The 26,205-nt window shown below is 39.6% G+C and overlaps 1 protein-coding gene across 12 annotated transcripts in view; it reads right to left on the bottom strand.

The window, feature by feature from the left end:
- Positions 1 to 26,205, bottom strand: part of TNS1 (tensin 1) — a 325,093-nt gene that overhangs the window by 201,396 nt on the left and 97,492 nt on the right. For 11 of the 12 annotated variants that reach the window (XM_088146384.1, XM_088146386.1, XM_088146388.1 and 8 more), the window contains exon 3: positions 6,274 to 6,311. In XM_088146384.1, the coding sequence (XP_088002510.1) occupies positions 6,274 to 6,311 (38 nt within the window). Of the gene's footprint in view, positions 1 to 6,273; positions 6,312 to 6,698; positions 6,766 to 26,205 lie in introns of those variants that run through there. The other variant, XM_025163216.2, reaches the window with a different exon arrangement.

The raw sequence follows: 26,205 nt of genomic DNA, 5'->3' as shown, positions 1-26,205 counted from the left end.
AAGAAACAATTGAGCATGCATGTATGTAACATATTGACAAAGAAACCAGAAATCCTTCTTAGAATTCCTGCCAACTTTCTTCAGCATAATATACGTTTTCATCTTCCAAATGCTGACTCTTCAGTGCAAGATCTGATTGTAGACTTACAGCTGTAAAACTGCCTAGTTGGTATTATGAAACTTCTATTCTGAGAGTGTTTCCAGCGTTGAATCTGTAGTTGGAAATGCTCTGAGGAGTAACAGCAATACAATCCACTTATGGCTTTCAAGGGCCAAAATGAACACTGTGCTCCCTTAACATTACCTGGTTCACCTGTCATGCTAAGCCATAATATGGTGGGGTTTGTTTGCTTGTTTGTTTGGCTTACTGTAATGTGCAAACCCATGCCAAAAAAAGAAGTCATAATTTACAAACTACCATGAATTGTTACATCTTGACTGGAAGTGGCATCCCTTACTCTCTCCAGTTTTTCAGTTTAACATAGATACAGATATAAATCTTGATATTTGATACACACAGGAGATTCACTACAAAAACTTCCACCTCATTCCTCAGTGGAAGTGTTTCTGCACAGCCACATCCTCTTCCAGATTACTACAAAATATAAGGGATTCAAGCAAATCAACTCATTGCTGCAACTCATTTTTACTCCTCCAACCAACCCCACTTGACTCCCTCCAAGCATCATTAAACATTCTGTGGCCATTGAGTATACTCAATAATTATTTTGTGGTTTACATTTCCCTCACTCCTTTGTGAAAAAGTATCCTGTCCTCCAGTTATACTACTTCTGGACTCACCTATGTTTATACCTTAACCTCATTTCTCTCTGGTTCTGTTTGGCTCTAAGTCTGTCAGGAACAGCCTATGATAGTTACCTGAAGGAATGATAATGCTTTTCTCTTGCATATAATATATGGTTCATTTTGACTCAGGTTTTAGATTTTTTAAAACTCACAAAAATTTATTTGCAGCCAAATATAAAGCCCTTGGTTGAATAATTTAATAGAGTTTCAGGGAACATGTAATGTTTTTAATAGTGAGACTGGAGATTAAAATCTCTCTGACAGATTGCAAAACTTGTAACATTCATACAACCCAGCAGATGCCAAAACAGGATCTGCCCTCCAAGACCAAATAAGAGATGTAGATGGAGATATTTTTATTAGAACCATAGTACAGAAGTAGCTGTCAATGGTGAGAAGAGACATGGTGTTGTCAAAAATTGAAAGGAAAAGAGATTTCTATGAGCTGATTAGTGAGCAGTTAACTTATTTTTACAATTTAAAACTCAAATTGTCTATGGTACAATGTAACTATATATAATTTAATCATTCATCTAGTAGTGAAGTAGGGCAGTATTGCAAGTCAAATTCTGATTTTCATGTCTTGTAACAAAGAGCATTTGTAGATACAGTAACCTGTTTTCTGCCTCCCAAACCTTCTAAATCCAGTTTTAAATATATGCAAGATTCATCTGTGTTGTTTTGTCTATTTTCAGATCCATTTGTCATCAGCATGGGTATGTTTACAGGTCTATGAATCTCTGGAGCATGCAGAAAGCTTACTAGCCAATCAGTGCTTCTTTGTATGACACAAAATGTTTCATTTCAAATGATTTTGAGCATGAAACTATGCATCTCAAGGGCAAAAATGTTGCCTCAAATATGAGATGACTGTATTGAGTATTTTTTGTGTTTTGAGCTTGAAATAGAATATTTCAAATTTGGAGTAGCTCAGTTTCTAGTTCAAAATATTTCCTAAAAACTTAGAACAAACCATTTTATGACCAAGACAGCATTTTGTACTCAAAAGCTAGGCATTTCATAAAGTTTTGCACTTGAGGCAGTTCAAAGTGAAACTTTTTGCAAAACTCCAGTGTTTACATTTTCAGGCTGACTTTAGAGAATTGACAGCCCATCAGTGCTTGCTTGGTTGCCAGTAAATGAGAACTAGATCCTACCCCCTACCCCCAGGTCTCTATCTCCCTTCTCCCTGTTCATAAAAATGAAGGGTCTTAAATTGCTAGTATTACCCTTGTTGCTGTGGTTCCCATAATGGACACATTTTCATCTTCAAGTCCTAAAAGCTTTTGTGCTAGCTTTTGGGCTCCTTCACTTTATCATGCCAGCATGCTGCTATGATGAGTCCCAGGAGTTAGGAGATGGGGAACCACACATCCCTTCCTCTGACAGCACAGACCATTCCTTAAAAAACAAGGCAACCGTACACTGTCCTTTCCTAACAAGCATTTGCTACCTTGAAACAAAATGTCCTGATCCTGGATATAAACTGATAAACTGGAATGATGTAGGATGGATGGTCTCACTATCAAATGGTTTCACAGTTGGCTGAACAATCATGGCCAATGCATGGTCCTAAATGGGTCTATGTCCACTTGGAGGGAGATATGCAGTGGTGTATCTAAAGATTCTGATCTGGACCCAATACCTTTCAACAACTTCCTAAATGACTTAGATGAGAGAATAGAAGGGAAACTCATAAAATCTGTGGATGACACAAAGCTTGGGGGATTGCTAACATCTCAGAAGACAGGGTCTAGTTCAAAAGGATCTTGATAAACGTGAACACTGGGCCTTATCCAACAAAATGTTCTTCAGTGGTAAAAAATGAAATGTTCTGCACTTAGGCAGGAAAAAACAGATGCACAGGTACAAAATAAGTATCCGGCCCTATCAGCCTTTTCTCAGGCTCTGAAGACCTGGCTGTTCCTCCAGACTTTTGGGCCAGGTGAGCTCTGTTGATGATGTGGTTTTTGTTTTGGAGTTTATTTAACCAGGGCATCATGGGTTTATACTGTTAAGATGGTTTTAATCTTTATACACCTCCCACACCTCCCACAGTCACTGCTGTGAGATGGACAGTTCTATAAACCATTTAATTTTTTTTTTTAAAAAAATACCTGGTTCAACCATAGTACTTGGGAGAAAGATCTGTCCTGGTAGACCACAGATTAAACATAAGCCAGCAATGTGCTATAGCTGTCAAAAGAGCCGCTGCAGTTTTGGGCTGTATCAACAGAAGTGCAGTATCAAGTTCATGGGAAGCAACAGTACCGTTCTATGTTGCACTGATCAGACTGCATCTGCAGTACCATGTCCAGTTCTGGTTGCCACAATTCAAGAAGGACACTGAGGGACTGGAAAGAGTGCAGAGAAGAGTGACAAAGATGGTAAAGGGCTTGGAGGCTAAGTCCTATGCAGAGCAATTAAAGGAACTTGATATGTTTAGCATGAAGAAGAGAAGGCTAAAGGGATACATGAAGGGATGGTACAGGAATTGCACCCTAGGGTAAGACAAGAACTAATAGATGAAAGCTTTACAGAGGGAGAGCCAAATCTGAAATAAGGAGAAATTTTCTGACTGAGTGGTCTATTAAGCAGTAGAACAGCCTGCCTCCTGAAATCATGGATGCTACATCACTGGAGGTTTTCAAGAAAAGATTGGTTGGCTGAATGATATGGAGATTCCTGCACTGGGCAGGAGGTTGGACTAGAAGACTTCCCAGGTCTCTTCTAACTCTATGATTCTATGATAATGACACTGATAAGAGGGATGTTTCAAAATTGTATGTCCCAGGTCATGTGATTAGCACAAGGTTCATCTTCAGTAAATACCAGGCCTTTTTTCATCTAAACCACTTCAAATGTCTCTCTATTGTGAACACCTTCACAATGGATGACAGAGAAATGAGATTTATTTGACTCCAATTTGTATTACATTTTTAAATATGAACTATGCCAGGCCAGATCTTTTTGTAAGTGGTTATGCATCACCATCTTGCTACTTCTTCCCCAGTCTAGGCAACTGATTTGTGATTCTACACTGTCTGCAACTTGGAACTAGTTTTTTCTCTTCTTTATACTATCATATCATTAATATCCCCTTTAATCCAGCATTTTGGTACACATCCATGTTTTATCCTGGTCTGTCACACTACTGATTGTATCTAAAACTTTATCCATATCTTTTTGATTTCCCACCACTACTGTCACTACCACTTTCCTTTCTAGAATCTATGCAACTTCATCAATACCCTTAGAATTTCTTCTATAAAATGTTATCTGCTCATGTCCCAGAACTAAACCTTGCTACCTGTCTCAGGTTCTCCAAGCTCTCTACTAACCACATTGAGCATATCCATTTTAATGCCCATTTCAAAATGCCTTTGGTTGTTAATTAAAAAGCTTTTTTCTCTCTTCCTAAATCCATCTTTGCCATGGCTCATACACAAAGCTAGAGACTCTGTTTAAGACCCTTAGGCCACCTTCCTGAGATATCCCATGCAACATTAAGGCTGTTATCTTCAGGGTCCTTCTCTCTGCAAAGAAAGACTGAAGTCCAGAATAACTATGCACCAGTAGATGTATGGTTAGTCAACCTGGCATCTCTAGACATGTTGCACTATCATTTCTAGAATTCCCAGCCAGCATGAGCAGCAGTTCCAACACATCTTGAGATCAATATGCAATACATTCGATAACATTCTGGGAGTGGTAGTCCAGCACATCTGGAAAGCATCAGATTAGGGAAAGTTGTGCTAAATGAAAAATATACGCAAACATGCTTATTAACAGAAACCTTTTAAGTATAATTTTCAAGGCGGAATAGGAGAAACTGTCAGGAAAAGAAGGGGAAGAATCAAGAACAAGGTTAACACAATCAACCTGGCCATGGCAGCAGAAATGCAAAGACATCACTGGGTAGCCAGGCTTAGAAAGCAAAAGTCCTGGGGAATAATGATTTGGCAAAATCATGAAGTAACCCATCATTCCCTCTTATTTGACCTTGTACATCCACACATACATGCAATACAAACTGCAACATGCATGAAAGGCCAATATCAGGCAATTTGTTCTCAAATAACTATGTGGTTTTGGCCTCTGCATATACACCCATAATAAGGACATATAGGAAGAAACTGTCAGGTGGAGGAAAGAAAACACAATTGAGCCCCAGTCATAGATATGGCTACAGCATTATCTTCTAAACTGGCCTAATATATTGTCCAGGTATCCACTGCCAAGATAATACAGCCAAGTTCCTCTACCTCATGGTTATGCAACTATTGTCATCCTGAAGACCTTACCCAGAATTTGGTTCTGGGCTTGCTCAAAAATATAGGTGGTGCCAGGACAGATAAATGAGTGGGGCAGTCAAAAGCTAGCAATGTACAAAAAATTTAAAAATGAAATTAACTTTATTCAGTAAGGATTATTCCCCATATATTAAATGACACATTAAATATTACAATTCAACAGCAACTTCTGGAGGGGACCAGGGATTATAGGTAAACTGTTGGGATTGAATTTGGTAGGCATGCTATCCTATGAGGTCATTCCAGCTTAACCTTGGCCATTGTCACCATTCTGAATTGCATCAGATCTTCAATATCTCTTTCCTTTGTAGTTGTCACTGATAAATACAAGAAAATGCTGACATTAATCTGCCTAATCTCTAAGAATTCATACAGTCCAGCAGAGAGAGAGAAGAGGACTGATGCTCAAATCACACTTGAGCCCTCTAGACAGATTTGAATTTGGCCTCTGTACTCAGCCCATTAATGCAGGAAGGTTGTCACAGGGACTAACATAATGTAAAAATGAGAAAGCACTCTTCAGAAGATACCTTAAGAGCCAGCCTGAACAGATGTACTACAAAACAAAGCTGGCAAAGAATTATTTTCCTGAAGCTCAATCCATCTGCTCCAAGCATCTTACTGCTTACTGTGAATGGGAAGGATGGACTAATTCTCAGGTCGTTGGATCTATTTTACAGCCTTGCCCACAAACAAGGAAAGATGGTTCACCTTAAAAGCTTTTGAAACCTTCTTGCTAACACAGTGCCTCCTCTGGATGTGTGTACATGGGGGGGGGGGTGGAACCTAGACAAACCGCCATAATGCTAAACCGGGAAGGAATTTTTCAAAAGATCCATTAACTGTTTAAATAACATATCAAGGTAAGCATACTGCTCTCCTTGCAACATCTCAGGACAGAAGTGCTCCCAGATAGCTTGGAAGGAGACCTTCCAGACGTGGTAAGAAGTGTGCATGTTGTGCTTGGAACAATGATCGCTGTTTTAGAAATCAACAGAAGTGCAAGGAAGGAGGAAAGGCAAGCAGCTGAAGCCACCAGTTCCTGATCTCAGTGGCTTTCAAAGCAGATTCGCATCATCAGACAGAAAGAAAAAAGTAGCCCCAACCACAATGTTGTTGTAAGACAATAAAAGTCAGAATAAGCCATTCTTACCTTGGCTTCGCATTTCTTGTGACAGGACAGCTTGCAACCTGTGCAGAAACAGAAACAAGGGGAGCAGGGTTGGGGAAAGGGAGGGAGGGAGGGAGGGAGGGTATGAAAGAAGAGGGAAATTAAAATCAAAAATCTTGCCTTCCAAAGCAAAACATGCAAGAACTGGGGAAGAAAAGGGGCCTCACCCACAAAAAAAAACGGAAGCCGGGCAAGAACCAACCGATGAGCAAATCCCCCCTTCCAATTTTTTTTTAAGCAACCAACATCAAGAAGAACAACAATGATCAACAATAACAAGACCTTAAAACTATGTTACAAAAGGAGCTGCTTCCAGGTTTTTTGAAGGACTCTCGCAAGGAGGTGGGGAAGAGCTACATACCACATATGCAGGAGGGAGGGAAGGCAGAAGGAAGGGGGGAAATTACCCTCTCGGCACGCTGGCACCTAGCCAACGATAGCCCAGGCTGCACAGGTACAGCCAAAGCACGCCAGCCCGCTCCGACAGCTCCAGTCCTGCAGATAATACTAAGCACATTGTTTGGGAGCTGCCTGCCAGCCCACTGCGCTGTCAGAGGCTGCCCTGAGGCTCTGCATTTTTCCCCTTTCCACCCCCCCTTTCGTGACTAAACTTTACACACACACACACACACACACACACACACCAGTAGGCTGAGCCCTCCCTCTTTTGGGGAGTCAAGTTTCTAAGTCATTAACTCCAGCAAGAATGTTGAAAATGTACAGGCAATGCTCCCCTCCTTGGGAGGCAGCATCACTTTTCGATTGTATAGATTTGGAACAGGACCAGAAAAAGAGAAAAAAAGAGGGGAATTGTTCTTCCCCTTCTCAAAATCTAAGTTAGAAAACAAAAAGATGACTTACTCAGCCCAATATCCTCATCTCGCTTTGCTTCACTAAAACTACTGGGTAAACTGGGCAAACAGAAAACAAAGTTGCAATTTATCTTTTATTACAGAAGTTATTTCCGTTTTCAAAAGGGGAGCGGGGGTCTTGTAATCTGTATTCTCACAGAAACCCTTGCAGATGATTGCTGTTCCTTCCTATTTTACTAAAGAATTTTGGACAAGGGAACAGGACTGCCCCAAACAAGCCACTAACAAATTCATGTTCTAGAGTCCTAAAATATCTACTAAATCGTCCCTAACACAAACTGGGAGTTACAGTAACACAGGAAGTTCACAGATTTTTCCCCCATCTTCACCAGCCCTCCCCAACGCTCACAAAAAGCTCTGAGCATCAGAACTCTCTGACATTCCTCCTGAATGGGGATTGATAGATGGACTTCATGACCGAATTACAATCCATGATCAAAAACACCAGAAAATTCCAAAGGCACGATGCGCAGTATGACTTCCCAATAAATTCCAGTCACTTTAACGTGAGCTAAATTGGACACCCTGTTTCACTGGGAAAAACCATTATTTGGTTACTTCAACAGGCCCTAGTTAAACGAACAAACAATCAAATATCCTTTGTGCTAACCTTTCTGGGTGATTGGCAGACAAAAATACCCAAAATATTTATTTTTTTCTTACAACGAACATTAGCTAAGTGATCAGTAGGAGTCCCTCTAATACCAATATGTAGCATGACAATGCTCAGGCACCCCCTCTACCTGCCCATCACTGTTTGGATCTACGCACATCAAATATGCATTTGATAAAATCTGTCTTCAGGCAAGGTCAACAGAAGGGGGTGAACTGTGTGCAAAGCCCTCAGGAAGGACCCCCCCAAAACCAGACAGATACATCTTCCATGGACAGAGTTTCTGCCTGATTTTCAGAAATCCCCTTACCCCACAGGCTGCCTCACTTCATCCACACCTTTAAGGTGGGTCTGGCTATCTTAGGAAAGGCTTTTCAGGAACCCTTGGGAGCTAGAGGGATTCCACACATTCCTTTCTACCAATGCGATGCTGGATGCTACCCGGGTTTGAAGGCATTGAGCCAGAAGTTCAAATAAACAAGTTAAACGTTAAAGAACTAAGTAAGTCTTGGCCAATCCCTGCTAAAGGGAAAACAAGTTTTGTACTGCAAGCTTCCCTGGCATCTGTATGCAATATAGACATTCTCACTTCCTGTTACCACCCCTGAACTGGACTCTACTCAGTAAAGATCAGCACTGAATGAAATACAGTAGGAATTTGTCTCCAAGACTGCACTTCCTTACGGATACAGCATGGCAACAAATGTTTCCCATTCACTTAAGCCATGAAACTAGGACATGATTATTAATAACCAATAATTAAGCATTAGCTCTGCTAGCATCTTAACACACCTATTTTATTGCTTCCTTTAAAAAAAGTTGCACTGCTAAAAACTGTTGCTTCACTGTCAAATTTTGATAATGCAGTCTAGGATGAGTCTGAGGAACATACATTGATAGCTTATTCTCTGCAATCCTATAGATGCCACTTTATCTCAACTGCATGGAAAAGGTAAAAACATATTTTCATCTAAGTTTTATGTGACAAACATCCTTCTAGTTTAAAAAGAAAGGAGAGGAAAGAGATGTATAGAGGTTTGTAATATACAGTACATTCTAGCTAAATATCCATTACTGTGATTTTGAGGAACCTCCAATAATTATGGGACATTTGGTTTTTCTTTCAATGTCCTTTTTAGTAATCACTGAATTTCAAAGATTCCCTATTGGATGCCAAATGTCATTGTATTTGGTCTCACTGACTACTTTCCACTTATCTGTGAATTAAATAACCAATTAAATAACCACAGAGTTGATTCAGATTCCAGTGGGATATGTGTAAATAAATAAATAAATAAATAAATAAATAAATAAATAAATAAATAAATCTGGCAACTCTTCGGGCATTGCTTCCAACTGGTTCAACAACTTATGCATCATATACAGTGAAATCCAAGACTGCCTCTTGTCTGGTGGATTCCATGGTCCATAGTTCTAGGCCACAGATTTTTAGGGTATTTAGAACATGTATCTAGGATTGAAGGGGCACTCATCAAATCTGCAGATGAAACAAAGCTGAGGGGAATTGCTAATACTTCAGAAGACAGATTCAAGATTCAGAAGGATCTTGACAGACTTGAGCACTGGGCACTATCCAATAAGATGCAGTTCAGTGGAGAGAAAAGTCAGGTCCTGCACTTAGGCAGGAAAAACCAGACGCACAGGTACAGGATAGGCAGTACCTGGCTCAATAGTAGTGCCTGTGAGAGGGATCTAGGTGTCCTGGTGGACCACCACTTAAATATGAGTCAGCAGTTTGCTGCAGCTGCTAAAAAAGCCAATGCAGTCCTGGGCTGCATCAACAGAGGGATAGTATCAGAGGGATACCACCCTATACCACACTGGTGAGGCCATATTTGGAATACTGCATCCAGTTCCGGTCACCACAATACAAGAAAGATGCTGAGGCCCTAGAAAGAATGCGGAGAAGAGAAACAAAGATGATAAGGAGTCTGGAAGCTAAATCCTATGAAGAACGGCTATAGGAACTACGTATGTTTGGCTTAACGAAGAGAAGACTGAGGGGAGACATGATAGCAGTCTTCCAATACTTGAAGGGCTGCCACAGGGAAGAGGGCATCAATTTATTCTCCATAGCACCTGAAGGTAGGACAAGAAGCAATGGGTGGAAGCTTGTCAGAGGGAGAGCCAACCTGGAAATAAGAAGGAATTTCTTTCTTACGTAGTGGAACAGCTTGCCCCCTAGAGTTGTGGGTGCTCCATCACTGGAGCTTTTCATGAAAAAATTGGACAACCATTTGTCTGAGATGGTATGAGGACTCCTGCCTTGGGCAGGGGATTGGACTAGAAGACCCTTCCAACTCTACAATTCTATGATTCTCTCTCTCTTTGATTATTAGTAGTACATACATTGTTCATTTGCCATAAAGATAATGAAAGTTTCCATTCCCTCAGTTCTGTCTTCTTTAAATATATTTATTCATTTTATTCCCTTTCTCAAAAGCAAACTTGAGCATTTGAGTCAAGGAAGTAATAATACATCTTTGATTAAATTATCTCATGGAACACATTTTTATTTGCAGCAATCCTATGAAGAATTTGCTCCTTTAAGCTTGCATAGTTGTTTGATATTGTGGCATGGTAGATAGTGGCCCTCTTCCCATAAAACATTTAATGAGTCAGAAAAGATGTTGTAGAAACACCAAAAAGGAGTTAATTATCCAGTCAACTAACCCTGAGGGGTTAAATTTAACACCCAAAGACCAAGTCCTTCACAGAGCTAAATCAGCCTCATCTACTCAATCTTATGGGAACATCTAAATTCAGTCAACTGAACCATTTCCCACACATAATCCATCAAGAAAAATGTTCCTTTATAGAACTTTACACTAAGTCTGGGCAACATAGAACATACCACCTAAATGCTGATTGGTTGCAGTGCCCAAGCTCTGCCTACTATTGCTTGCTGGCCAGTACAGAAGCTAGAAATATCATGAAACCCTTCCAGTACTCTCCTTGCATGAAGACTCAGGAAACACTAGGCACTTCCTAAAGAAAGTGGATGGGGGCTTCATGTTCCCAACAATAATTAGTTGGAATCCAGTAAACATGTCTAAGTGCTACCAAAATGACTGGTAAGGAGATTTAACCGAGTTATTGGCTGACATAGCTAAGTATGCTGTGACAACAGGGCCAAAGTGTGGTATCCCCATTATAACATTTCCTGCCCTTCCTATATAGTTTATATCTCCTTGCCTCTTTCTGTACCACTGCATTTCTATTATAGTCACTATATGTATCTTCTCTTTTAAAACCAGGCACCAACTGACTCATCTTGAATTCTGCATACGATATTTCTTTTTGCTCATCTTTAAGACAATGCTGTAGTGTGACATTCAGTAGGTACATTTGTATAAAGCACCAAGAAGAGAGTTTAACTTCAATAAAATGTCCAAGGCAAGCAGAAGGTTTGGAGCACATCCCCAAATACCAAAGCATGGCTGCAATTCTATGGGGATACCATGAATACATAATATATAGCCCACAAGCAACAAGACACCCTGAAAAACAAGTCACACTCCCATTCACAAGAGGGGAGGGGGAGGGGGAGGGGGAAGGAGAAGGAGAAGGAGAAGGAGAAGGAGAAGGAGAAGGAGAAGGAGAAGGAGAAGGAGAAGGAGAAGGAGAAGGAGAAGGAGAAGGAGAAGGAGAAGAAGGAGAGCAGCAAAGGGAGTTGGAGATGAGGGAAGAGCACTTCTTGAGCAAGAGAAAGTATGGTAACAATGGCTGCTATAGCCATCCCCTGAACTGATGCTCCTGCTAGAAATGCTTCATAGCTTCTGTCTTTGGAAAGGAGATCTCTTTTGCCAACTTAGACCACTATATTGGCAATCAATCAATCAATCGTCTCATTTTAAGTACAGCTATGGGGGGGTATAAATTTTCCCTCCCCTTTTTTTTCTCTTCCTTGTTGTTATTCTTTGAAGAACTGGAAACATTGGGAGGGTATACAATATTTTATTTTAGAATTAAAACTAAAATGCTTGTGACAAGTTAGTCATATACTGAGGCTGTGCCTCATAAAAGTAAACAGGATGAAACATGGATAGTATGTGAATGGAAGGTCAGATATCAGTGGTGTAAATTAGAATGGGAAGTAAAAAAAAATCCAGCAAAGGCAATGGCAAAGCATTTTTATACTGTTACCAAGAAACATACATGGATGTGCCCATGAAGTCATCAAGAGTTGAGCTCAACTCAAAGGAGACTTCATTTTATTCCTGCAGAACTGCGGAGATCCTTTTTTGCTTGAGATCATCCCACTCCTGTGCTGAAGAGTGAGGCCATCTTTGCAAGTACCAGATTCCTGTCTGCCTCTAGGGGACACTGCCACTATCTCAAAAGAAGGAGGAAAGAATGAGACAAGGCCTTCTTCATCTGAAAACTCCCTTGAGTGAAACAGGCAGCGGTCGACATATCCTTGGAGAAGTTTACACATGAGAAACCAGGCTGTTCCCCCTGCTTCTTTAAGTCTGAATGTTGTGGAGTTGGAAGGAACTTTCCTCCTCCTTCTCTCCACCCTGGAGACCCACAAAAATACAGAGCAGCACAAAGGAACTAAACAAAACCCCTTTAGGCGTTATGCTTTCTCCAGAAAGGAAGGAATTCTGAATTCAGTATATTAAACTCTATTTCAGTGCTATTAGTGTATCTCATTACTTTTGTCAATTAGATTTGAGTTCTTACAGATCCAGAATTTCATACCAAAATCACCCTCATTACTTTTTAAAGAGAGACACCTTTTAAAATTTCATATACCGACTCTGACTGTTGAATGTTGAAGTTATACATAACGCATCTTATGCTGCTAATGTGGGAAAATGATATTAAATCAGTAAAGAGATTAAAATAAATTGTTTTCAAATTGCCATTTTATATCCCCCCCCCCCCGCTTAGTATAAAAATTGATGAAAATTGTAAACATTTATTTGGGTCCCTGCCCTGCTGCCAAACTGCTACAATTCAGTATATCACCATCCTAAGCTTTGGAAGGACCTAGACTGAGACCGTTTTGTCCAAAAAGGCCAACTCTAAACCACAGATTGGATTGGTTTGGGATTAGCATGTTATACAAACTCAGGCATTGTCTTTGGTAAATCATATATCACAGCACATATTTACTCAGTTCTGGTTTCTTCAATAAATCATGGTAAGCAGGCCCATGATATTTGAACCTTGGGCTGGTCTGGCAAAAAACAGAACAAGGGGTAAATTGCGGGAAGGGAAGCGCTAATAATTCTCATGCAGATCCCATCGTTTAAAAGTTACCCTATCAAAGCTAATGGGGTCACTTATATACTGAAGAGCTTGCTTTACAACTACATTTCTAGCTTGGTAAAGCTCATTCCTGTAACCTTTGCCTTATGGACAGGCAAAATGAGACTAATAGGAATACAGCACTCTATTATGTGTCATGTAGAACCACCCTTTGAATCCTTTTTCCAGATGACCAGAAAACAGCAGTGCTTTAGCAATAGTCCCAGCAGCCAGCAACCGCTCCTGCCATCTGTTTGCCAGATTTGGGCTTAAAGGGCCACAATTGCCAATCCAGGTTTTAGCTTGGTATACAGAGGAAAAGCTAGAATGCAGTTCTGTTTCCATCAGCTCAGCTGTAAAACAGCAACTTGTCCTTAAATGATTTAGCGTTGAGTGATTTTCATGATTTTAAGGGTTGGGTTCTGATGAAGAAGCAGCCCAGAACCTCCCCCCAGCTGTGCCTTATTAATAAATAACATAGATAAGCAAATTTTTGTAGTGTTTTCTTTTTCTTTGGGGGGTTGCTTCTAGTAACATTAGAAAATGCCACTGATATAATATGGGATGGGTCTGCATTGCTGAATAAGTAGTTCATTCTTACTTAAAAATATGGATTTATAAAGTATTTTGAATGTGCTTTTGCTGGATCTCGGGATCTATGTACGTATGAGCACTTAACCAAATTGAGTTTTCCTTGAATTTAACTATCTATATTTTAAATTAACTGCAGTCCTTGTCTCCTTCCAAAGAAATCCAAAGGGTCTGTAATGTATATACGCCAAACTCCATTTCAGTTTTTCAAAGTACTTCACATGCATTATCACTATGGTAGTGTCATGAAGTAATCCATGACAATGGCAATGACTGAAGTAAGAGAAGAGTGAATATGTCTTATAGTTATCCTATCCTTAACAAACTGATCAAAATAAGCTATACTTTCAGTGAACACTTTGAAATTTATTTGCAGGACAGAGTGAACAGGTTTAGCAGGGATCACAGATCACAGGTACTGTTTTTAATAAATTAACAATAACTGCATGGTGGTAATGACTGAGTTCAAAGCCTCCATTGCCAATTAACTCCCATTGCTAGGGACAATATACAATGGATGGATGGATGGATGGATGGATGGATGGATGGATGGATGGATGGATGATTAGGTTTGTGAGTACATTCAGAATTCTGATGAAGTCAAGGTCATCATGGAAAATGGTTGTCAAAGGAACATGATTATCAACAAAATGGCAGCTATGGAGATACCTATACAGTCCCAAAACATTCATTTCCCAGAATGGCAGATTACTGAGGCCAACAGTAAAGTTACTGCCTTAACACCAAATACAAAGCAGAGGTGGAGACAAATTGAGAATATAAACCTGTTCCCTTGAATCCTGCACTCCCAGCACATAATCTCCCGGCCATTTCTCATCCAACTGCAGGAGTCTTGTACTTCATTTGGAGGTACTCTTCATCCCCTGAATTGTTTGATACTGAGGTTTATTACAATGGGAATAAATACAGAAGGCTATGAGGCTACTTAATCCAAAGGAAAGGAATCTCCCTTCACCTCAGGGCTCAATTCACTTAGCTATCAATGTGGGCTTTTAGAGACCACCAGTTGATAAGAACATCTTTGGCAGCTCTGGGTTTCCTTGCATGGCTCAATTGACAGCCAGGCCATACTTCTGGATTTATGCACTCTGAGACCTACTCCTTCCACTTTCTTCCCCACCCCACTCAAACAGCCAAAAGTTTGATTTGCTGCCAGCCAAGCCTTGGGTTGGGTTGGGTCAAGTTCAATCAACCCAGAGCGGTTTACATTGGCGGCTGCAGCCCTTGCCAGAAACAGCATCTGTTACTTTGATACACAAGACGGTCATTGTTCTTAGCAAGGGAAGGTTACAGGAGCAAGGAATTGCTCTACAGGATATGTTACCTTTGCATTTTTAGGCCAAAATCTGAGCAGAAGGGGGAAGAAACCCTGATTGGCTGAGTAGCAGAAGAAGGACAGCCTTGGACTTTGTTCTCTCCTCTATCCATTTTGTTTTTTTCTGAGTTAAGGAGATGGGACAAGAATCCAGACATGCTTAACTGTACTTTGGAGGGGAAGTGGGCTATTGATATCTGGCATGATTTACCTCTGTGCCTCTCCCAACACTTTTGAACCCTACCTTTAAAAATGTTCTTTGTTCTCTTTAGCCTTATCTAAAGCACTCTCAAGTGTTCATTGCTGTGGTAAGCTCTGTGAGGACTGATCAGCTAAATCAAACTACAGCTCCATGCCGTAGCTAAGCTGTGAGTCGCCAACCAATGTATCCAGCAATACCTTCCTTACCATCGTCCAGGCTCCAAGTTTCTTTTTCCACCATTTTGGGGGGGGGGGATATTTGTTAAAGGGCTTTCAATTAAAAATATTTTAAAGCTATCAAGCTGCAAAGAAAACACCAACTTCAGGCATTATACAGCATTTATTTCTACAAATGTTTATGGACTATACATAACCAGTGCTTTCTCAGTATGGGAAGGGGTGAGGGGGAGGCCAAAGAAGTGGAAGAGGAGGTTATTCACTGCACCTTCTGACACATTAGAGTTTTATAACCAGTCAGATCATCCATGTAACTATATTGTAAGAACATCTATGACACATTTCCTAAATTCCAAACATCCCCATTGACCCAAATAGGGTGGAAGGGGGCTGCTGCACTGTGCTGTTTTGCAAGCTAATGATGGCTCTGTAACCCTACACACTCTTTAAATTGAATATAGGGCAACTTATTTCTGAACCAAATATGCTAGGACTGTACTGTAGTAGAGACAATATAAGCTTCATTCATAAGCTTTGTAAAAAGTTCCTACCAGTGGGGCAAAAGAAGTAAGGCCTGCAGATTGGCAGTACTGGAAATATACACAGAACTGTTGCAATCTGCTTTTCAATTAAATATTAAACAATTTTGTGTTCCGTGAAAATATATGAATGCAGTATGTAAATATTAAAAATGACTCTTCTAGGGTTCATGCCTTTACTTGCACCATGTATAAATAGTGGGGACTTTGGAGCCAAAACAGAGACTAGGGCAGGCAGTGAAATGTTCTTCAGCAATAGTTACTGTATGTCCATATACATATCTCACACATAAGCCATTGGAATCCACAGCCAACATCCATTCATCCCTTTCTGAATGTCCATCTTTCTCTCATTCATACATTCATATGCACATCCATATCCCAAAGTCAACAAGAACAGGGAAATTTTCCCAGAATTCCTTTAAAAAGTTGATGCTTGCTTGTGTCTTCCTCCATTGCTCAGTTGCCCACCACCACCTCTATACAACAACTTCTGTGATAGAGTAGGTGACCTTTACAGCTAGAACTATGCGGCTGAAGCGCTTTCTTTCTCATTAAGTCTAAACTTTCATTGATTGCATAATTTAGACTTTTTTTTCCAAAGGGAGATGCAAAATATTTGGTAGCATTTTATTGAGACAGTAATTTTAATTAGATTCCGTACTGAAAAAATACAAATATTTATAGTCATATTGATAAACAATGGCTTATAAAACTGGACAAGCAATATAGCCTCATGTTATTCTCTTCCCATCAGATACTGGTTTATTATTCTCATTTATTGACCAACATTAAGCCAGCTTCTCAGTTTAGACATAATGTGGAGCTCAGGTTTATCTAGGATCTCTGCACTGAGACTGGTACATGATGTAAAGGGACTTTTAAAAAGGATTAGTTTTACTTTCTAACTGAGCCAGAAATGAATCAGTTGAGCACAGCTGACATCATGGAGGAAAGTGGTCTGGAGCTGTTTTCCAACTGGTACAACCCTCATGGGGAAGAATTTCTATTGATTTTCATGGTAATGAAAATATGGAAGTATTCCACTTCAGAATTAACATTAAAAATATGTCTCTTCCAGATAACATGCAATAAATTATTATTGGATTTTTTCAGTTGCATCTGGAGCACACCAATGTCCTATGTCATTATATACAATTACTTGTCCCATAAAACCTTGCCTAGTTTCTACACTGATGCATTTTTTGTAGATCACCTTTAAACTATCTTCTACAAAATTCATATGGCTTCTACATTTTACCCCCAATTTTCCAAATATTTAGTATTTTCAGAGATTGCATCATCCTAAAATTTTCACTTACTTTAAATAGTGAGATTAGATTATCGTTGTGGTTGTTGTTTCTTTTTACTGTAATCAGTAATATGCATTATAATTTCATTATTTTATATAGATAAAAAAATCATTGGAGCCCTGAGGAACTGATGTGATTGAAGATGTAGCATTTATTACCATTAAAATTGCATACATTTATTTCTTTTATTTATTAAAGTCATAGATTGCCTCTTCTCAATGATTTTCAGTGGATTATAAAATTAAATTACACTGAACATCAACTAAATCATCCATGGTATGATAAAAAAATACCACAACAATGACAACTATTAGAGACATCTCTATTCACCCCAAAAACACTCTGAAATAATTCCATTTTGGCTCATTTCAGAAGGCTAATATAGATGGGGCCCATCTCACTTCCAGAATATTTATAATATTCTTTCCTTGGCATCTAAGCTAGTTAACTTTAGGAATTAGCCATATCTAGCCATAAAATTAAGTGAATATTGCATGATATTCTTTGGAATGGCGCTTAATGTTGTGTTCCATGTTGTGACCAGATGTATTTATGGCACCATCACTACTACAGAGAACACATACAGAGAACAACTATGTTGTTCATATGCTAAATTTTATCATGAGAACTTGATAATCTTCTGCAAGACCAAGTGATAGCTCCCCACTCCTTCAAGTAGCTCATTGAGTGATAGGGCCAATCCTGTTTTTCAGACTAACCTTCACAGGTTTGTTTCATGAAAAGAAAATGAGGGAAAATACCCTACCCCCTGTGCTGCCTTTAACTATCAAAGGAAAGGTGGGATGTAAATAAGCATAAATATAAATATAAGACTCTATGTAGCAGTTACTCTGAGCACTGCAGGGGCTATGAAAGACCATGCTGTTCCTGCTGCAGTATTATCATTTGTATATTTCACTCAGTGCAATGTACCCAAGAATCACTCAAGTGAAAGCACATTGAAAGGTTCAGAGACTCAGATAGCTGGAGGACTGCCAAGAAGTTATCCACATTCCCAGAAGAGCCAGAATCCTTAAAGCCAGGGAAGAAAACAGGCAAAGAGACACATTATCATTCCTCTTGAATTCCATTTATCCTTGTTTAATTTCCGTGGTTTTCTATAGCATATTTTGTTTGTAAAAGGCTTTACTATTCTTATCTGAAAAGGGACAGTAATAACCTCCTGGGAGAAGTGGAAAGCATTCTGGAATTGCAAGCATTTGAGAACTTCTCCAGAAACACTTCCATTTGTTAATATTTTACTCAGAATTAAAGCCTCATTTCTGATATAGTTCAGTCACTTGTAATACACCAAATGGCCAAGACATGTTTGCCAATGAAGCCAGCCTCTATTAGCTCTCCAGAAGAACAGGAAGCAGCAAATGCTGTTTGAGGTCCTAAGAGAAGATACAAAGACAGGCCAGATATAGGAAGCCAGAGCAAAAAGGCCGGCTTTGAGCATTTAGAACTGGGTTCAAATCTCTGCTTTGCCCCATCCATGTTCCTAATGTGGCAACTGCAGCATCAAGTGACAAATTGCATGTGTGAAAGAAATCACTGCAGATCAAATACCACCAGTGACACTTCCATGCTAGCTCAGATCAACTCAGATACTGATCCTCTAACTGAAGAGAAAGAAACTGAGGAATAACTTGTTTGGTAATGAAACAGCCCTTAACAGGGCAAAAGTCTTCAGCCTGAATTTATTAATAGAAATAGGAGCTTAAGTGAACTCGGGGTTAGAAAACAAACAACTTAAATGTTATGCTGCACTCTTCATGTTGATATGGGGGTGTACAGTTGAAAGATTGCAAATTTTTAGTTTTGCTTAATTATCTAGTCCAACATCCTGTTTCCCACAAGCAAAGGAGTCAATCAGAGGCTTCCAGTGAGACCGCAGTCACAACAACAGATTTAGCCAGTTACCTTCCTCAGTCCCACCCAGCTCCTAAAATCAACACAAACCAGTAGTTGTTAGCATTCTGCCCCCAGGTTGGAAATTAAATCTTAATGGGTAATGGTACTTAATAATCTTATCTCCCATGAGTCTGTCTAAGCTGTTTTTCAAGCCTGCTAAGCCAATGGCCCTCATTGCACCTTATGGCAATAAATTCCAGACATTCAGCATGATGTGAAGAGCATTCAGCTGAAGGACACAGCATCTCCTTCTCAGCTCCCCTTTTCTAGGAATGAGGACCACTCAAAGGAGAGCCACAAAAAGTGCAGAATCTAAACTGCCAGAAAAGAGAAGACACAGGGGAAAAAACAACCGTATCCAGTTCTGATGAGACAGGGAGTAGTTGATCTCAAATTTAAGTATTGGATGGCCTGCCATAAAGAAGTAAAAGTGGGAATTGTTCACTAAGGCCATTGAAACATGAAGTAGGAATGCAGGGTCAGGAAATCAGATATAGGGGTGCACCATGGAAAACTTGCTAACTTTACTGATTACAGTGCTTACCAATTTGAGAAAACATTAGTTATGTTCATACAACACACTTATCCACAGTTAATTGAAGCATATTTTGGTCTGATCTGACATACTGCACCATATATTAATTGGAACTGAACAACACACTAAGCTAAAAAGTCCTGGCTAGTTTTTTTGGTTTTGTGTATTGTCTGAACACAGCCATTTTCATTATGAAAGGATAAGAAGATAATTCTATCAGGAACAGCTTACCACAAGGATATAGATGACAAAACCACCCAGATGATGCTGAACTATAATTTCAGCAGCTTCAGCCAATAAATGCTGATGGATACTGGGAATATTTCAGCCACATCTGGAGGATCACCGCTCCTCAGTACTGAACAGATCAAGGAAGTATCTCCATCAGATGGTAGCACCTCACTGATCCTGGCTGATCTCAGAAGCTAAGCTGGGCTACCCCAAGTACTTGGATGGGTAACTAGCTGGTATTCAGCAGCACTGGCTAGACTGGGAAGTGGGGAAAAAAATCTCAGAAGAAGTCTAGTAGAAAGGCAAGAAAGGAGAGGCAAGGGAGTGACGAGTGGTTTTGTAAGGCTAGGAAACCAAAATAGATCATCATAAAACAAAAATTGTGGCTTCTAAGCAATCCAGTGTAAACTTTGGAAGTATTTCCATATTACTGAATTATAGTGTTCTTCACTCATCTTGAAGTTGACAGAAAACTATGCAGCATGAAATTTGCTGCCTCTACTGCCAATCCCTAATCTGCCTCTATTGTAGCTGTTCCCAGTCATTTCCAGGCACCTGATTACTCTTCTAGGTAATGGGTGACAAAGGCTAACAAATATTACACACTTTGAGGCTAACACTGTATGGAATCTGAGTAAGAGAGAAAATATTACTTTATCACTGGTACAGGTAAGGACACCTTCACCTATCTTATTCATGAAATGAAGGATGAAATAAAGACAATATAATGAGAATAGGGGAAGAAAAAATGTTGCCAGGGCATGTTTGTGCTGTGATTAGTTGCAAATAGGCTCTGAGAATGTAAGGAAGAGTAAAAGAAAGATGGAAATGATTCTTTTCTTATTATGAATTTTGGGCATGGAATCAAACTGAATAATTTCAGTTTGCCTGCTTCCAGGAGTTAACTAAAGTTGGAGCAGATCTCCTCTTTTCCTGTTGGGATCCTGCTTTTGGAGATTCCACTCAAAGGTCTAGCCATTCTGACTGAGAGAAGGTCCTCCCAACAGCTCTCCTCCTTCTCTATCAACATCTGGATCCTCCAGCCAGCATTCTACCTTCCCTGCCCTTCTGAAGAGGTAGAACCCCATGAGGCTTTATCCCCACCTCCATCACCAGGGGGCAAAAGCTTGCTAGTACTCATGCTCACCTAGAGATCTCCACAATAATAGGCTGGAGCCCTGATGGAACCCATACATAATGGTGTGACTATCCATCGGCCACTGAAGCTTTGATCTGCATAATTAGACAACATATGCAAACACAGTGAGATCAGCAACAAACAATCTGCTGCCCATTCTGTACCAAACAGTGCGTGAGGGCTGGGAGGAAGGGACCAGACCCCTCCGACATCTTTACCTAAACGATGAAAATGATTTCTTTTGTGCTTCTAGCTTCAATGTTACAAGGACTGCCCAGGTTTCCACAGGATTAGGACGTGCAAGTACCATGAAGCAGCAAAGCATTAGCTTGCAGAGAACCTTTAATCAGTCTAGATTTCCAAGCAGAGATTGGTGGCTTAATCAGCCTTTAGGCATTCTCTGCCTCTGTGGTTGTTTCCTGCCTAAGGGAACATAGGAAGCGGGCATTGTTGGAGTCTCAATAAGCATTTCCTCTCTTGTCTGAGACATCGGAAACAGAGCTGTGCACCTGACCAGGTCTGATAAAAAGAACTTGGCAGAACATATTGGCTGCCCAGCGACTTCCACCTGATCTGTATCAGTTATGTCAGAATGACAGCATGAGCGGCTGGGCCTGCCATGGGCCATCCCACTCCTTCCGTCACACGTGTGTTATTTGAGTCACATGCTAGATGGGAAGGTAATGACCTCCCCATCCCTTTAGTAACCTTCAGCTTAGCTTACTAAGACAAGATTTATGCGGAGGAATACTTCCCAGTCACCATCCTTCCACTAGTGACATGCAGCCAATTCCAGCTAGGAGAGCTACATAGCATGAAAACAGGGCACACAGTTTAGCTAAGTTTCTACTCCCTGTCCTGGATATTGATCTTTGTGGGTGGGTTACTAAATTAAAAGAGTTTTGCCCCCTATAGAGATAATTTAAGGGCTATTTACACATCCATTGTGCTGATAATGAGCCTGACTAGGGGGATGTTTATTGTAGCCTTCCCCAATTTAATGCCCTCCAGATGAGTGGGACAATAACTTGCTAAATTTTTCACCAGTATAGCCTAGCTAATCCATCTGCAGGACCCCAAGGTAGGAAGGCTGGCTCATTGTCACTGCTCATTGCTACAGGAATGATGATGGCCACTAACAGAGAGACCTTCAAAGGGGGATTCAACAGACACACAGAGGATAAGGCTCTCAATGGCTGTGATTCATGATGGCCTTGTACTATTTCACAGAAGGGAGGCAGCATACCTCTCGGAGGACAAACATAGTTTATTGTTCTTGGGTCCTTTCTTATAGATTGTGTGTGTGCCTTCGAATGAGTGTTGATTTCTGGTGACCGCCTGGACTAGCCCTTGCATTTCTCAGACATGGTTTACTCTTGTCTCCTTCCTAGGGCTGAGAAAGAGTGACTGGCTCAAGTTCACCCAGCTAGCTTCGTGGCTAAGGTAGGACTAGAACTTATGGTCTCCCATTTCTAGCCTAATGCCTTAACCATTACACCAAACTGGCTTTCTTCTTAGACATTATTGTGACAAATATGGTACTATATTTAACAGACCTTTGGTCTGACAAGCAGGACTCTGATTCTGTTCTTAAATGATTTTCTTAATCCACCTGCACAAGTGCATTGCACCCCCTTGTTTTGCATGTCATCACTCAGGCCATTTAGAAAGTGTGCAAAGTAGCAAATTGTCTCTTTGCATGCAATCTGTACACAGCAAGACCATGCCCTAAGTAAAGTTGCAGTCTCATCTATTAAGGTCACTGGGTTATAAACCTTACTCACAAGTCAATTCTTTACCAGCTTAATGTTTTAAATGAATGTTTTTAACTAGATCTAGTTTAAGCATCAGTAGAATCAGGGATAGGATAAAGAATAAGTCTCCAACACAGAACATGAGATGTTACCAAGAATCAGATTGCGTGTTTGGAACTTTATGAAGTTTCTCAGACAGGCAAATGCAGGCAAAGAGAATAAATTTTACTAAGAAGATCCGGTGTGGGGGGCGGGGGGACACTCACATTTAGTTTTAAAACAGAGCAGACAGAGGAGAACTGTTCAATTCAAGCGTTTACTCTATTAGCATTTTAAACAGGCAATGACATCCTAAACAAATTAGAGTATGTGCTGGAAATGATGTTTATTTGGAAGGTCTATGAAATGAGACAGGCATATGGTTGATGAAACACAGTAGGTTAATTCATACCCCCAGCTCTTTTCTAAGAATGCTGCCAGATCTTGAATATTCTGCTGTTTGCTTTGAAATGACACTCAGGAATGAGAATATGATACAATCTGACCTCAAACTCATTCTATATCCTCGGACCATTCACACTTAATTTCTCACATGCATATAACTTTAGTACATCCACAGTAGAAGTTCCATGTGTCCCACAAGTTGACTGCATGCTAAAAAACAACATGTACATCTATCTTGCTGTGTGTACTGCAACAGGAAATCTCAGCTGATCACAGGATGTTGTATATCTTCTACAAACGCGCATAAATCTACTTCACTGTAGACGTTTGTCTCTCTTTCTGGCTTCCCACCCATCTGAAGTTTGCACACCAAGGATAGATGAACTTTCACTGAAATGATAGACATTTAGGAAGTTTGGCAGGGATATAACTACCCTGGTTTGTATGCAAGCTCAAATTCAAACTAAGGTATACCACATATTTGTTCTTAAACAAGGTTTAAAACAGAACAATGAAATGTTAAAAATATTGACGTGTAAAGATGTGAATAATAGCCATAGCTATTATTAAGCAGCACTGGCTAAAACCCCTTTCTAGATTGGTTAAAACTTTTGAAAAGATCATTAAAAACTTTAGCTGGTGGCATTCCAAAGAATAAAGTGGAGCCTTTTGTACATGAAAATAAATAATGTTACCTTCAAAAAGCTTGCCTAATTTTAGTCTAGTTCTTTTTATACCAGGTATGTATGTATGTACATGTATTGATTGTAGCTTAAATGCCTCTTCCAAGGACTCTTGGAAAGAGGCCTCTAATTTTCATATTTCTGAATGACTGTAAATTAGCTATGAAATTTATTAGATTTTTTTTACAAGGAAGATACAGATTACAAATATATACTGTACTTGGCTTCTTATTCAGAAAACATTATTCGACACAAACCAAAAATCCATCATCTTACCCTCCCGTTATTCTCTCTGGAAATGTAAATATGACTATATGTGTGTGTGAATATGTTGCTTGATAACATTTGGTGAAATCTGCCATCCATTATAGCCAATCAGGCTATTGCAAATCAAGGGTCTAAATAACTCTCCCGGTCAGTGCACAGCCCTAGCCTGATAGATTGTACTTAATAACCAAATATTTGAAAATGGATGGACATTTTTCCTGATAGCAGCAAATCCCTAATTTAATTTAAACATACCATTCTGCAGCAGAAGTATCCAACTGTACCTAATCCCCTGCCCACCTATTGCCAAAAAAGTGTTATCCTCCACAATCTGAGAAAGGTGATCAACTCTATAACAAAAAGTTGCTACTTCTTGTCTTTTCAACAGCCAAGTAGTGACTGCCTTCTTAACAGTCTCTTGCTTTCTTTTGCTACACTTCATGAGCAATCGGGGATTATCTACTTTTGAGACTAAGTCTGTTTCCTCAGTAGTAATTCATAGTGTCACCCACCTATTAACAGGGTGATCTAAAGCCTGTCTTCAGTGCTGTCATGTTGGCTTAGTGATGGCTGGGTGACATTCCAAAACACTAAAAATAATTAATGAGAAAATAGCTTCAGAAAACGGAGTCTTCTGCTCATAACTTTCAGTACCACCCTCTCCCAAACCAACTATTTTCCTCTCTCTGAGAAATGGAGGAAAGCCAATTCTTCATCACTCTTTAACACAAGAGTAGGCAAACTAGAGCCTTCCAGATGCTTTAAACTTCAGCTCCCATCAGCTCCAGACAACATGGAAATGCTCAAAACATCAGGAGGTCACTATATTGCTGTGTTTTCTGTGGTTTAAATGCCTACAAGCAGCTGTTTTTTATAACTTTGCTTTTCTTCACTTTTCTGAATCTAGAGATAAAATATTCAGAAGCCACATTTTGTTCACAAGACAGCAACTAACATTTCTCCATAATTAGAGTCTGGGAGGGTGGAATTCACACAAGTTCAGGTTTAGACATTACAAAATAATAGCAGAAATAAAAAGTCTGGATTTCATAGTGTATGAGAACTGTGTCAACTTCGGTGTTTGATCAGAACTGCAGAAACACATGCTTCCTCTTTATTTTTGTAATATTTTTGCAATACTTTCTAAGGATTTACCACACTTTGAATCACCTACAACTCAACCTGGAAACCAACACTAGTGCCATAGCAGTTCATCATTTGCTGGGTCCGCAAAGTGCTAGCAAAAAAAAATGTTAAACAAGTCTGGTTTAGCAACAAAAGTAGGCATTTTAAACAAGTCAGCAGTCATAAGCAACACCTATACAAAAAAATACTTCATGTGACTATGTTATATGTGGATCACATTTTTACAAGCTACTAAAGATTTTATCCTTTCTACTTCAGAGATTTCCAAGTTTGGTTTAGATGTTACACTCACCACATGTAGAAATCCATTTGGTGGTGTTTATGCTCATTTGTAATTTCTACCATGTGCTTCTAGCATTTTGGATCTTTCACTACCACCTCCCTCATTTTATGATCATTTAGTAGTACATTTTCCATTTCAAGCTTTTGCATTATATTCACAAAGAGACTAACTCTGAGTTACATCACATGTCTTGCCAAATAAGTTGGCTGCACGTCTGGAGATTATTTTGCACTTGGTTTTCTATGATTGTGCATTATAGTCCTGATTTTTTAAAGTTTTTTACTGCTCATTGTACAGATGGGCAAATTAGTCAAGTTCAGTTGTGCTCAGTTCTCATTTCTTCAGTTTTAAGTTAGTCCTGTCTCATTTTTATATTAGTTTGTGATTTTATTTTCTGTGATGCAGAAAAATGTACAATTCTATATGTTTTAAATTTGCAAATTGCATCACAGCACTCAGCAAGGAACAGATTTGGGCATATAACTGTAGTTCAATTAAACATTCAGGCAAAATGGATTGGATAAATTTGTATTAATTGATAGAGGTAACATACAGATAGCCAGATTTTGCTTTTTCATTTCTAGATGAACATCTGAT

Source organism: Python bivittatus, unplaced genomic scaffold, assembly GCF_059951505.1.
Source record: "Python bivittatus isolate LINGU-HERP-01145 unplaced genomic scaffold, Pbiv_v1 ctg000480_np1212, whole genome shotgun sequence".
NCBI lineage: Eukaryota > Metazoa > Chordata > Lepidosauria > Squamata > Pythonidae > Python > Python bivittatus.
This window is presented reverse-complemented; position numbering and strand designations above follow the sequence as displayed.